Source organism: Amblyomma americanum, chromosome 7, assembly GCF_052857255.1.
Source record: "Amblyomma americanum isolate KBUSLIRL-KWMA chromosome 7, ASM5285725v1, whole genome shotgun sequence".
NCBI classification, from domain to species: Eukaryota; Metazoa; Arthropoda; class Arachnida; order Ixodida; family Ixodidae; genus Amblyomma; species Amblyomma americanum.
In genome coordinates this window covers 51954131-51969446 of record NC_135503.1, presented here as the reverse complement: position 1 = coordinate 51969446, position 15316 = coordinate 51954131, and the positions used below count along the sequence as shown (strand labels likewise).

At 45.9% G+C, this 15316-nt stretch overlaps 1 protein-coding gene across 1 annotated transcript in view; it reads left to right on the top strand.

The window, feature by feature from the left end:
* LOC144099119 (cadherin-like and PC-esterase domain-containing protein 1) overlaps positions 1-10996 on the top strand; it is a 197829-nt gene extending 186833 nt beyond the window's left edge. The window contains exons 20-25 of the mRNA XM_077632207.1: positions 895-1031; positions 2446-2666; positions 3578-3679; positions 5978-6065; positions 6463-6609; positions 8030-10996. Of these exons, the coding sequence (XP_077488333.1) occupies positions 895-1031; positions 2446-2666; positions 3578-3679; positions 5978-6065; positions 6463-6609; positions 8030-8173 (839 nt within the window). The 3' untranslated portion in view covers positions 8174-10996. The remainder of the gene's footprint in view (positions 1-894; positions 1032-2445; positions 2667-3577; positions 3680-5977; positions 6066-6462; positions 6610-8029) is intronic.
* Positions 10997-15316: the final 4320 nt, after the last annotated feature.

The following is a 15316-nucleotide window of genomic DNA, read 5'->3' as shown; positions in this document are numbered from 1 at the left end:
CGTGCAAAGAAAACCATGTCCTAAATGTGAAAAAAAAAATAAAGCATGTCTATCAGTCACATTTTAGAAGCAATCAAATGTTGCGTATGCTAATGAATTCACCATCCCTCTTGTACTTCGCGTGCGCCTATTCCCGTATGCTGTGGCGATTTATCGCACAGATTCGCGCAGCGCTCTTCTGTAGAAACCACGTAGAAGAGCAAACTCTATTCATCCACTTCAGGCGTGTCTGGTCATTATTATTTTCCTGCCAGGCACACTCGAAGCACCGCCAAGGTGACCCAAGATAACAAGCTCCCTGTATCTATGTTGAACCCCGCTTCAGTATTGCTATGCGATATACTGCGTGCGTATTGAGCAGTCGTGTAGCGCGGTTTATTAAACCATGAACCATAAACTATCCTGCAGCGTCATGCTACTTAACTGTCCGCATTGTTTGCATTGTTTGCATTGTCCGCTGAACTATACTGAACTCCGCTTTTTTATTCAATGCGACGACTAAAAGTTCCCAGCGTCTGGGATAGCGGCGCCTTACATTCAGCAGCCACCCGCGGCTCATTTAGTCCTGAAGTTTGGCTTGGTTTGGTTTATGAGGGTTAATGTCCCAAAACGACTCGGGCTATGAGGGGCGCCGTAGTCGATGGCTGCGAGTAATTTCGACCGACTGGGCTTCGCACTGACATCGCACAGCTCACGGGCATCTAGCATTTCGCCTCCATCGAAATGCGGCCGCCGCGGCCAGGATCGAACCCGCGTCTTTCGGGTCAGAAGCTGAACACCATAACCACTGAGCCACTGCGGCGGCCGAAGTTTGGCATGTGCGAAATATGTATGGCACACCAGCTAGGTGGTTCACGAATCAATAAAAGTGACATCGCAATGCTCTCATTGCAGGTCGCTGGATGGTGCCGTGCGAGAAGTGCGCCGCGAAGGATTCCTGCTTCTGGAAGGAGGCCCGATGGCAGCCCTACCGCTGCCGCTACGTGAACCTTCCGCAGAGGACGCTGGCGCGATGCATGGCCGGCAAGAAGGTATCGTGTACACTCGGTGTGTTCCCAACGCTTGAGTGTCATAGCCGGGAGGCCACCCATCCGGCTGGACCAAATGAATGCGTTTCACTAACGTCGAATGAGTGAGAGCTAGTTTGCATCGAGTTCCTCTTTTGTGGCTTCGAGATGTTTTGCCTTCTTCGCTTGGTTTTGATAATACCCCTTTTACGACCTGCCATTCTCTGGGCGCTTTTTTACGCTTGTTTCCCAGGGTTTCTCGCTCGCATATCATGGCCTAGTTGCATTAATTATTGTTCACTCAGGCCAGTGTGCTGCAGAGCCTTCGTTGAAATGATCCCAGTTGCAGCTGCGTCGTGTAGCTAAGTTTCTGTGCAACTCTGAAGACTACAAAAGAAAATATACAGCAACGTAGATGCTCCACCTCTCCATTTATCCTAATGTTCAAACATGATGAGCGGATAGACGGGACAAGCGGCAAGTCGTGAAAGCAACAGCTAAAATATTTCTATTTCTGCACAGAGTCAGGGCATAATGAAGGACAATTAACTGTGCCACGAATAATGACGTTTATTTTTATTTTACGTGTCGCTACCGTGAATCAATTGCTGGCAACAATCTCAAAGCTACTTTAGCCCGTAGCAGGCAACCAGCTCACCCTCCTCCTCTCAATCTCAACGAGATGAACTATAGAGAACACTGGACGAAAACTAGCGCACTGCCAACTGTTACACTAAACTACCGCGCATCTTTCACTGCCGTCAGTTGGTAGTTGGGGGTTTCTACTACCATTTGGCCTAATATTTTTTGCTCTTGCTTTAAGCATTACACACGAAAATTACCGCAGTAACCAACCTGTAGTAACCTGCGACTCACAGAAAAGATCGTGTACTCAGTGGTTTGTAAGCCAGTAGACAAATGCAGTTGGCGTGCTACGATACGATCCTGCAATAGACTCTTGTGTGGGTTAGTCGGTTAATCACTGAGCAAAAGTGGCCGCTCGAAATCGGGCAGCGCTAGTCCTGGTGGTGATGGTGCTCATGATGATGTGCAGGTGAGATTGGCCTTATATTCAGTCTGCCGTGAATTGCTCCACCTGTCTAGTAATATAAACAAAAGAAAAGGTTTTCCAACCACCCGTTCAGAAGGCCTGTGTACTCAGAAATTCTCAGTAGTAGTTTTCCAACCGAGCACAGCTGATTTCTTGAATCCTAAAGGTACACAATTCTATTTACTTACTGTGGCACATTCCACCTGTCCTGCCATTTACCTGCCTTGGTCGTTCCTGTCCCATTTTATGCTGCCGGTTTCCTTCGGCCCTACAAACTTACTTACGGATCGAAACAATCCCCGCTGTTTAGATCTAGTTTTTCAGGATGAAAATGTTTCACAGTTAAGAGTGCAACACGTTTTTTTCCCGCCCCTCTACCGCTCGCAGCTGCTGTTCATCGGCGACTCGACAAACCGCGGCATGATGCACTACGTGATGGAGCGGCTCAACGGCTCGCTCCAGCACTGGGATAAGACGCACGACCTGCGCGTCTACGCCAACCTGAACCGCGGCGAGACCGCGGTGGCGTTCGCCTACTATCCGCAGTTCTGGCTGCCAACCAGCCAGAGGCCAGTCTTCGACAAGGCCCTCTACCAGCTCATCGAGAGGTGAGGCCACCTAGAACGCAGCATTGCGCGAACGCTGTCCTTTTCTCCACGGTGGTGGGCTTTCGGGGGGAGCGCTCGCTTAGCCCTTCACACTGGATGAGAAGTTCGTTGTTCAGAAAAGAGGTTCGTGATTTTGTCATATACAACCATCTGCGCACCCACTCCCCTTCACACCGTTCCTATCTAAGAATAAGAATAACGTGGTGAAATGGCGCGCTAACGTAAGCTAGGACGACAGGGCATCACAGACGACGCCACTGCGGAGATTGCTGTGTGTTGTTTTCTGTTGTCCTCAAACCTAAGCTTAGTTTCGCTATGTTGCCTTGCAAACAACCAGCCTAAAGGTACAATTCGAAGGAAAAATACGTTCTCCCTTGTCATCTAGTAAGGCATGGGGTGCTGCTTGGCACACACAGGGATCTGTGAAACTTGGTCGCGTATTTAGGTATCATTTTTTAGCCGGCGATGAGGCCTGCGCAAATGGTATGGTACGAAGATGCGGCGGGTACCGAAACACCCGTTATGACAGGTACTCCCGCTCCTTCAGCTTATAAACACATCTGGAATTTAACGCCTTTTCAAACTCTTTATTCGACGCGTGAGAAAACGCGGGAAATAAATTTATTTTATTCTTCCAACCGGACACCGACAGGACGAAAGGTTCGAAAATACGAGTGCAAATATGAAGATAAGCAAAAATTCTGATCCATATCATGTTACCTTCCGCAAACGATAGCTGACGGTGTGAACAGTGTGAAGCGAACTCTTGTGCGTGCGTAGTGTCGATGCAATCGCCGTCCACGTTGGAGCCCAAATATCGGCTGATTTCGGGCCTTTTCTGCCACCTACAGTCCTTTGAGTTACATTATTATTTCTCCAGTTCGACGTTATGCTCCTCTCTCTCGTTTCAGGTCGAAGCCCCTGCAGAACAATTCCAACACCGTTCTCATCGTGGGAGGTGTCCACTGGCTTGCCACTCAGCACCTCTACATGTTGGTCAAAGCATTGCGCGGGTAAGCTGGATGTCTTTTTTGATTGACAGTTCCAGAGCTAAGGATTTTTTGAGCTCACGCTCTGAAGATAAGGTGGTCTGGGACGGCTTCGCTTTAAGCCTCGCCTTGTGTTGACCACGCTCTTAGATTATTGCATCTTCAAATACCTGGTGGTCCTCACACTCGGTCCCAAGGATAAAATAATGGTGACCTTACTCCTCAGTAAAACGAATTCGAAGAAGGCGAGCGTAGACGGGGGCGGCAGAAGGTTAGGTGGGTGGATGGGATTAAGAAGTTTGCGGGAATACTACGGTGGGCGCAGCTGTCAAAGGACAGAGTTAATTCGAGAGACATGGAGAGGCCTTTGCCCTGCATTGGGCGTAGTCAGAATGATGATGATGATGATGATGATGATGATGATGATGATATGAGGATCTATCATCCCTTTTTCATTCCGGGTCCATTTGGTCCTCTGGCATTAGTCACTGTTGTTCTATGACGTAGCTATGGCTTTCGAGTGTCCGTGGAAATCTATCGAACTATTGGGTCATTGGCTACCACACCTCACCGTTGGCTGCACATCGCAGCCAATAATTAACGGTGCGTGCGGCGAATGGCCAAGGCCATCGTCGACGTGATTATCTGCTACCTTGTAATTTCTTTGACCGGCTGCTTGCTGCATTCGTGTCATGCTGCCCTCACGCTGAGGTCACTCAAAATGAAATGAAAAATCAACATCCAGCCGCCGCAGTGGCTCAGTGGTTATGGCGCTCGGCTGCTGACCCGAAAGACGCAGGTTCGATCCCGGCAGCGGTGGTCGAATTTCAATAGAGGCGCCAAATTCTAGTGGCCTGTGTTCTGTGCGATGTCAGTGCACGTCAAAGAACCCCAGGTGGTCGAAATTTCAGGAGCCCTTCACTACGGCGTCCCTCATAGCCTGAGTTGCTTTGGGACGTTAAGCCACCATAAACCAAACCAAACCAAAAATGTGCATTCATTTCAAATGAATCCTTAGATGTAGTATTTCATCTTTATTTCCAGAAGACAACTGGATGGTCTCTTGGGCTAAAAGCTACACAAAAGCTTGACGACGCCCAAGAGACCATTACAAGGCAGCAGCGTAAAGAATAGAAACATAATAGATGAATAGTACATAGGTAGACAGTAATAGGGAAATAATAAAACAGTTACTGTGACAGGTAATAATGATGTCAATCACATAAAGCTACCAGTAATGAACTGAAACCAAAATAAAACAACTGAAAAGCACATACGCGGAAACAACAAACAAAAATTAATGGATCACAACTGCACAAAACAGGAATGTAATTGTTTTTTGTTCAAGCTCACTGTGTGTCTATATTTGTTTAGTATTGTAGGGAGGTTATGGGTAAGTGACTGATATTTATAAAATGTACGAAAATGAGGAACTGCCCACGCATCAACATTTCTTGTTTGCACGCTAATATTTCGTCGCTCTAAGGATGCCAAGGACTTTAGAAGGTTAGTAACTTCAGGGGAGGAAAAGTAGATTGACTGTAATAGGCGAAATTCATACAACTTGTCTACACTTATAATATTGAATGATTCAAATGCACCCTTTGTAGTTTCCATGGGCTCAATATTTGCTATGTAACGGATCACATGGATTCCCAGATCACATGGATTCCGAACTCTTCAGGTATTTAGAAAAAAAAAAAGAAACGAGCGCATCGCGTGATCGGTAGAGCGCTAACTTCAATGCGACACTTCGAACAACTCCGTACAATTTTCGTTTATAGCAAAAAACTGATTCTATTGCACCTTTTGTCTATGTGGGTGTTTTCTTGCCAGCAAAAGAACGCATGCATTGTTTAGAAAATGAATCTATAAATTAAGCCTTTTTTTTCTTGCCACTCGATTCAAATTTGTGCTGACAAGACGGAAAAGGCTCCGTGATCAGTGCAGGGAAGTGAACGGCGATATTGCCTTGCCCATTGCCTCCTTTATACCTTGCCTCAAGGATCCGCAAAATAAAAAAAAGAAAACTGTCTTGACGTCATCGCGGTTTTCTTGCGAAAACGGGCCGTCTGTGGCGATGCTTCTCTTTAATTTTCTGACCAGTTCTAGCTAATAAATGCTTTTTTTTTTCATTGAAAACTGCACCTTTGTCATTAGATAGTGATAATCCATCGATAGAGGACAACATGTGTGCCACGAAACTAAGAGCTTCGAGAACGTTTGCATAGCATTTGTGGTATCCGTGTTCCACTTGTTTGCTTTCTCGTACTAGAATAAAAATCTCGTATTTTGTCGTTCTCGCCCCTGTTCATGAATTAGGGACCACCTTCAAGGAATCAAGCTTATTATCAAGACACTTGGAGCCGGATTTCACCAGCCTGTTGAAGGGATCCACTGCTTGAGTATGGTGAGAACTGTATTTTTTTACAATTTTGGTCGAGACTTGTGCCCCTTTTGAATTACAATGGGCTTCCTCGGGATCTACGCATTGACTTAAATTAGTGTCCAAAATAATGACATAGGCCTGCAAATAACCTTCGCCGTTGCTCATCTGTTTTCTTGTTAGAGCTTTTTTCTGTTATTTCTTTTTCGGAGATTCTTCAGGGGGGTTCGTCTGCGTGAAGTCGAAAACGAGTCAGCAAGATTAACTCCATAATTACTTCTGGCTAGTTACATTTTAATTTGCTGCGTACGTTTTGTTGACGAGGACCACGCAAAAAACTTAGTTCGTGCACTTGAAAGCATTATGATTTGTAATGACAGTAACAAGCTACAATCTATCCTCCGTTTTTGTCCTCCCGTAGAAGGAGCAGAAGAAGCTGATGATGCAGAACTTGTGGTTGGCGGAGTTCGCCCGCCACTACAACATTGACGTCATCGATACCTTCAACATTACGGTGGCGCGCTACAAGGACTTTCTGCAGGGAAAATGTGCCTGCCACTTCCACAAGGTACGATCACTCGCACTGCTGTGTATCGTTCTCTACCTCTCGTTGTCTAGTTCCCATCAGAAACGTAAACAAAAATGGCTGCCTCTTATGTATCTCCTAAAGGTGTTCTAGGGGCTCGGGATTTCTAGGAGTTCCGACAGCTCCCCCTGCAAGGCATGAGATTGTGTCCCCCGATATTTCCCAACCTTGGAGAAACGTAATGCACGACATTCTTCGGCCTGCTGTAGGAAGGATATCCGAGAAGCGACGTGTCCACCTTACTTGTAGAAGTTCCAAAGTTTATTTCCCTGAAGTACGCAATCTCGAAGCTATGCCAGATACAGGCTGTCCATCAGGCTTGTTTTTTGAATGTGAAGCATATAAAACCATAAGATGTACCAGGAAATAAAGCGCAGGGCTTGTCTATACACAAACAGATATCGAACGCCCTTGTTGTAGCTGTATGCAGCGCGAATCCAAACCCTCTGCGCCGTCAGCTGTTGCAGCCGCTATCATGCGCTCTCAGGACGAATATGTGCTCTTTTTAACATAGAATACCGTTCACCTGCATAACGAAATGTCATTGAAAAGTGCCCCAGAGCACCGCAGTCCCAAATGTTCCATAAAATAGCTGGGGTACGGTCATGACACCTAGGCGCAGTTTTTTTAGAAGAGTATACGCTCATAGTCATAGCAGCTAATTGGGGAATGAAGTGTGTGTGGATAATCGCCGGCGTCGCACAGTATGGATTGAGGTGGTCACGTATTTCACGTCAGCCGTTTTAAAAATGTCACCGGCGCACACGGCAACCCAGCGAACCATGTGCAGTTCCTGAGTGGCGCAAGACCCTTGGTAATCCGACAATCATCGGCTCTTGGAAACAGTGTCACGTTGCGTTCAATAAAGCATCTGGACCTGGGCTCGCTGGTTGGTAACAACGCTAAGTAGGGCTGCGTGGGAAATAACGGCAACACACAGAACGTGCAATTTTAGGACCCGGGTTACTCACTCTGTTTTCGACATTGTCTTGCGTTTGTCTGCTCTCTATTTCGCAGCTTTTTATTGTCCCCATTGTTTTAATTTGCATTTAACAGTGATGACCTCGGGACCACGCATTGAGAGATTATTACATAATAACGTGAAAGCAAAGCGCCCAAACTACAAATGATCATTCGGCGTTCATGATTGTGGAGCTGGTTATGGGTACGGTAATGATTAGAGGTAGGAGTAAAGATGTTGGTGTTATACGGGCAGGGGTTGGGTATGTTTATAGGTACGGATATGTGTAAGGGGCATTGGTAGGGACATGAGTATGGGCAACATTAAGGGACACGGATATGGCAATAAGCACAGGAATAGCCACATGCACAGCTGATGTTAACCGTCCACGCTTACCTGTGGCTTGCGCTCCCCTAAAAACACATTCTCCACCTTCCGCAGGTGGTTCCCGTGCAGGCGCCCAAGACACGGCCTCCGGGCAAACCACCGCCGGCGCCTTCCTTCCACGTTGAGGGCGACATCAACGCCATCTACAGCGAGATCCTGCTCAACCGCATATGCGCCAGGGAAGCCGAGGACAGCTGATAGACACTCTGTCCCCTTTCGAGGCTGTAGTCAATAGTGTCGTACATGTCGCCAGGGAAACCCTGCGTGCCCAAACGCTTGGGGAGCGAGCAAGCGGCCCACGGTGGACACGCCATGTTCTATTCCCCTCCATTTCACTTTATTTTCTCGTCTCCTGCCAAAGTTCTCGCGAACGCACCGCAGCACCGAAACAAAGTGGTGACTTGAGTAGATTAACGGCGAATACAGCTTGCTTTCTGGGCTCTTCCTAGTGGCCAGGACTTTGATGTGGCGCCATCTGGCGACCAGCTTTCAAAGCGGCTGGCGGGAGACAATGCCGGTTTCCCTAATGCGCAAAGGCACTAGGCAGCCCCTAATGTGTAGGCGAAAGAGCACGGTCACGAGATTATTCAAGTGGCAGATCACGTGACCAGGAGCTCCCTCTGCGCTTTCCCGAGGCCGGTTCAAACCATCGGGTGCCGCGCTGAAAGCATCTCCCCTAGCTGGTGGTAAGGACACACCAGAGCCTCTCACGTCTAGGTTTCAGAGTACCAAGCCATGCTTTGATCCGGTGGTGCGATGAGCCTCGGGCAGCATTCTAAGCCCAGTCCAATACGTAAGCCAAAGTATCTGCTTTTATAAAGCCACTCGCCTTTCTCCATTCACAGCACCATTTCCGGGACTAGGACAGTGAACAATTGTGCTCGACGTCTTTATAGCGCTGCACCTGCAACCTGCGGATCAGTAGTGTAATAAGTACAGTAGAAGCTACCGCGCTCATGCTGTCATGCATGGCTTCGTGTAATTTCAAGTTATAAGTTTTGTAGTCGTCCATGTCGTTAAAAAAAGAATTACTTTTCCATCCGAGCCGTTCAAGCTCATCGAGTAAAACATGTCCTCAGATGTTTTCGCCTTATTTCAGTGTGATCTGAGGAAGCGTTTTGTAAAAAGCGTGCGTGGTAATTATTGTCCTGGAACCAATCACATTTCAGCTGTGCATGGGCGTAGCCGGCGGTTAATTCTATCGGTTCATTTAGGCTCTGAAGGCCATATTGTAGAGCAAATAAAAGCACCGCCCTACATACATCTGCCTCAGCGCAAGGCAGTGTTAAGCAAATGGTTTAAAACATGATGGGCAAGACAAGAGGCAAAGTGGGCCACTTGTAGGCTGCCTTCTCGCGCTTATCTGTCCGTCGTTGTGAGTTTCTAGTGCGGTAGCATTAGAATCCTCATCAGGAAGAAAATGTGCCGTCGGAAGCTAAATTCTCTGACTGGCTGAAGGAAGGTGACGTCGTTAGACCAGAGCATTCCCATTGGCTGATTGGATGGAAGGAAGTGACGTCCCCAGACCACAGTATTCCCGTTGGCTGACTAGCTGTAGGGAAGTTGCGTTGCCAGATCAAAAGTGACGTTATTTCTATTGATGTGTAATGGCTGGAGGGAAGTTGCGTTATGAGATCAAAAGTGACGTCATTCTGGTGAAGTGTAAAGTGATCAACAAGACCTAATGCTATCGCGTTTACAAAAAAAAACAAAGAAACTAGGTGTATCCGTGAATTTTTTGTCCTCGAATGCATTCGTCGCAGGAGCTTTCCAAATATGCTTGTGTATACACAGCGCAGGTTGAGTAGCTGATGAGAGATTAGTGGAGTTATTAAGACAAATCACTGAGCGTGTTCTTTTGTCAAAGCGGAGGCTGTGTGTGAACAATCTTGCAGCTGATAATCATTGCCAATGACATTCTTCTGAATTTCGTAATAGGAAAACAAAGTATTTCCAGGACTTAAAGAGTTACAGGGATATAATGCGCAACGGTGTTTGAAAATAGGCTTTGCCCGATCGATATACATTTTAAAGAGCATATTTTTTCGCCTGAAGTGTTCACACTATTTCATTATAACAAGCCTCGTTTAATGTTCAAGTCTGTCCTCTTAGAAGCGCTTGTGAAGTTTTTGCACAACGTGTGGAGTGAATTTGCAAACGATTCATGTTTCACTTCAGTGCTAACTAATAAATGATACAGATAGAATGTAGCTGTTTAGAATGCTTAAATCAGCCAGTTCATATACGCCTAATAGATACGCAGCTTTGTAGCTGCCATACCGCTCATTTCCATCTTCATCGCTACGTTTTCGACTGTACAGAAAGTGAGGGGCAAAAGGTATGGCAGAGGCTGAACAAAGTTGATCTCGGTAAACCGATGTGAAACTCACTAGCAGTGGCCACTATAGTGGGCATAACCAGACATATTTTTGCACGTTCACTGCGCTGTTGAATCGTAAATTCAGGTAGCAGCGCGTGTTTACGTTGTGGTCTGACTTTCCTTCAAGTGAAACAGCCTACAACAGCTGCTAATCAAGACAGCAAATCATGTTGTCAACTTACGCATTCCTTGCATCAACAGTACAGGCCTCTGCGATACCCTTTGGCCGTCCTTGTGCTACCCCATTTTCTGGTCCGTGCTACGCTGTGACCATACGGTGATGAAATCGCGGCGGCGTTTGTAGCCAGACAGATGATCGCACTTAAAATAAAACACCGTCCTGTCATCTCGAGACCGTAAGCAAAGGATAAAGTCTCACTTTTAAAAAGTATAAAACTATAACGAAGTTTCAGGCTTTAGCAAAGCACCCGCAGAATCTGTTCTTCTTTCTCTTTCTTTAGGAAGTAAGAATGAAGGAAGCATGACGATGTACTGGACACCGGTACATCTTTGAGGTATGGAGAAAATCGATGTGCGCTGCTTTAGGAAGCAATGTCTCCGCATGCAAGTTGAAGGTGTGACATCTATTTTTGTCTACGAAAACAAATACGACTCCGCTGTTAATAAAGACAACGTTACTGAAACAAATGAAGTGCACCCCTTTTTTCTGACTACACAGAACTTTTCTCTAGCCCTGCCTTCAAATATTATCGCCTTCTCATTTCCCTTTTTTAGCAAGAACAACAGTTCATCACACAGTGACCTCAATCCCGAAAAATTCCGGGCAAGCGCATTTAGTCGCACGGTTGCCACCACGAGTCACCTGGCGCTGAATATTTAAAGTTTTCCCGGGAATTTTGAAAGTTTGGTTCATTCGCTCTATTTTCTGCGCAGCCGTCGGAACTCATCAATGTGAATGCTGTAACCATTTTTTTTTTCAGTTTTTTCGCAGGGAGTAGGTACAGTTAGCTATAAAAATTAACGTGCTGGCATTTCATCTCACCATGCTACGCAGACTTCTCAACATTACATGTGAAAACATCGAAGCTGATTCGAAGTGTTCGCTGCATACAGCCGACAGATGACACTAGTTTGGGAACTCTCATAGGTGCTAATGTGCAGTCAAGCTGGGCTTCTTTTATGCGTTCATCAAATTAGCCTTGCTGCTGCTAAGCCTGATCTTTCGGATTGTATCTCGTCCGCGATGGTCCTGTATCTGCGGAGGCGAACTGCAAAAACGCCCTTATAAGACTTGGATGTCCGCTCACTTGCTACGTGGACAGGCGGTTCGAGTTGATCCGGAGGCTTTCACTGCGGTGCTTTTGATAGTTCGCAGCGTAGCCTCTCAAAAACCAACTCATACACCTCGCTCGCTGAGTCTTCGGTGGCCAGCGAAAACATTCCTAAGTGCTGTTTGCTTCCTGTTCTGCATACAAAAAGCCGGTCGAAAAAAAAAACGCCAGAGTCGATGCCCAAACCTCGACCAAATGTTCTCTCGTTTTGTCGTAACGACAGATTTTTCTGTATTCTTGAAATGTTTTTCCGTAGTTCTGTAATACATTTCTGTAGTAGTTTTCTGTAGTCCTGTCGCTGCAGCAAAAGAAAGCACAGTACTGCGGAAACTTTTTTCGTTACTGAAAAAATTTCTGTTGTTACAAGTTTCTGGCCAAAAATACTAGAAAACATTTCTCGTGATGGCAGAAAATTTTCTTTTGTATTTACCGACTGGGGAGGGCCTGTGACAAATCGCTGACAACGAAATGCCGCTCCCTCAAAGAAGAAACGCAGTGCTCAGCTCATTGATTTTTATGGGTGGGCTACCTGCTGGAAACGGTTTAAACGCTATCCTAGTGGCCACACACCTTTACGTCATGACATAGGTCTAGCATGAAAGAGTATCCTACTTGTTTTTGCCACTAAGCATATTAACCACCACCTATTCTTGCGGTGCGCGTGCAGATTCTATGTGCGCCACTGTGTTAATGCTCAAGTTGCCGACGTCGCAGACGCATGCATGCGTCCATGCAGCCTCAACTTCCGTAGAACGTATATACGCTATAGAGAATGGGGTAAAAATTGGCGGTCGTTTAACTCTGGTTACAACTGGAGTGGCGCGATAGCTACAGCTTGCCGAGTGGAACTTGGTCACGTGACCAACCATGTGACGAACCACGTGATCAGCCACGGCGCCGGGCCGTCGGCAGCTGCTGCGCATCACGTGACCAACCACGTGACAGCGTGGCGCACAGCAACAGGGTGGCAGCGCCGCCCCCGCGACGGCGCCGCCACGCCGAAGGCTCGAAATGCCACTGTAATGTAGCTATCGCTACAAAAGGCAGCGAGCTGTGCTCTAACGCACTCCCCTTTTATAGAAGAAAGCACGCTAGAGGGCAGCTTACTTTTATTCCGTATTAGAGTATTCGTGTTTCCAGTAAAACCTGCGCTCGTCAATGAACCATGCATATCTCCGATATGCAGTTTCATGGAAAAGATGGATATTTAAAAAAGGCTGAAATCCTAAGTGCTCGCCAAAATTCGTCGTTGAAAACACAAGAACTTCGGGCAAAGAAAGTGGACGTTGCTGCGTAGACCCCTATTACTGGTATCCCCCCCATCTTAGTCGGGGTTGATAGTGTTTTTAAAGCAATCTTTTTCCTTTAAAGTTTAATGTAAAAAATGGTGGAATTTGTTTGCCTTTTACGTTCAAACGGTCGCATATAATATGAGTGACCAGGCAGCAAGTGCTAGTTATTACGGTACCTGCGCAGGAAACAGGGAAGTCTGGGCATAGCCGTGTCCAACCTAACGTGGCCTTATTTCATTCTTATAGATCAATTATTTCCTGTATCGGAAATTTAGCACTACAGAGTGGAGAACGACAATCTTGTGGAAAGCGGAAACTGTCAACAAATTGCTCGCGCAGGTAAGCACTGTCCAAGGTAACAGTTAAATTGCAAGTACATAGGCAGGGGAGTCTGGCACTGCATCTCATGGAAAGCCAAACCTTCATTCAGCCTAGAGTTTCGTAAAGTCCATTCCATCGCACTTGACGGGTATGTAGAATTCAAGTAGCCACGATGCAAATAAACGATTCAATATTCTGTGGAAGCGCTGCTTTCGCCAGGTGTTCCTATCAGTCAATAGGCCAAGCCGACGCTCTTACGCAAGCCTGTTTCTAGCGCATCATCATTTCAAAGCAGCGTTTCGCCGTCGATCCCCTCTTCCACCCTACTGGGAAGCTTTGTGTCCGAGACTCGATTGGAAACTCGTTGTGCAACAAACTGCAACGTGCACCCACACATTTTCTTTTTCTCACTTACACGTTTCTTCAGTTCAGACATTCCGGAATCCCGGTCACGTACTGTTGCAGGCCGTAGTTGGGAAGTAGAATTTCGCAACCGCAGTCAGAACTTTCGTCACGTGCTTTTTAAACAGCCCAATATAAATTGATCGAAAACGAAGTGTTTAATATACCTAGGCACGTGCCTTGCGAGAAGGCGCAACTCACACGGATTTTGTGAGCGCTCTGCGAACAATAAATATCAGCCGCAAAGCATAACACTTGTTTTCCATATCACGATGTCCCAGATTCCGAGCACCCTGCTTTAATAAAGTGAGACTGAATATTAGGGAAGTGACAAGCGAATATGAACGTCATAAATATGATGAGGTTGGATGTGTGTCAGATCTTTTTATGAAGACTGTCGCATTAGAACCGCTGGCACATTTTCATTCTAATTTTATTAGTCACCGCGTGCAAATACACGACGAAACGGGGGTGCCTATATAACTGTTTTCCGTAATACAGTACCCATGATGAGGTTACGAACTTACTGATATGTTACATAAATCCTAGTCTATATAAAAGTTTTGTGGCGCCAAAAAGAATGAGGGAAAAGGGGCAAACTTTCACACACTGAACGGTCAAGCAGCTACAGCAAATGTAAAGGATTCTAAAGACGACGCAAGAGGGAATAGCGGCAAAGAAGACGCATAAAAACGACGGAATGGAGCCACTCACATGTAAACTTTACTCGCACATGCTAGAGCCCAATTAAAATAGAACTGAGTTACAGATACTCTTCAATAAAACATAAAAATCGCCAACGAACTATGCGCACAAAACATCCTGAAGTCACTGCTGACGGACTACAATGTGTAAACAAAAGAAAACAACCTAATCAATACATTACACCACACATAGAACGTACGCACTTGTCCAAGGTGAATAACAACGCTAGCAAGCGGCACTCTTAGGAGAGTTAAAAAGCGTTTGAAAGGAACATGTCCACCAAGAATTCGGAAGAAAAGAACCAGCGTGCAAAGTTTAAAAACTACAGAAACCATTCGAGGAAACCGTCTCTGCGTCAATGAAAATGAAAGAATTGAAATCATTTAAAACAGTTAAAAGTGTAAAATCATGAGCAAGAACACACAAAAGAGCATACCTGAAAGTTTTGAACCAACAAGAACCCTTCAAGAAAAGCGGTTTCCGCGTCACTGAGCATTATGGGCGGCTGCTGACTGATTTGTGTCTAGTTTTATTGATAAAATGGACTTCAACTATCTGTCATCAAATTCTGGATTCCCGATTTTTAAAAAAACTGTTTTTTTTTGTTTTTTTAAGTGTGGTAAGCATTCCTTGCAGGTTTTTTCTGTGGTCTGCGAGGAAACATGCTTGACTGTTGTGCACATTTCTCCCTTGTTCACTTGCACGCTCTTTGAAACAGGGATGGTTTTGCCCAATAGAAAGGACGCCGCTATTTAATAGGATAAATTTTATACGCAACCGAATTTTATACGCACTTAGAGAGCTACGCAAACCGGTGTTAATTCTGACTTTTTTTTTGTGCCAAATCTTGAAACTTTACATAGCGCCGAAAAGATAACTTTAACGCCATACCTGTTACTTTTCTGACGCTGTAAGACACGTCACGAATGCAAAGAATGACCTGCACAGA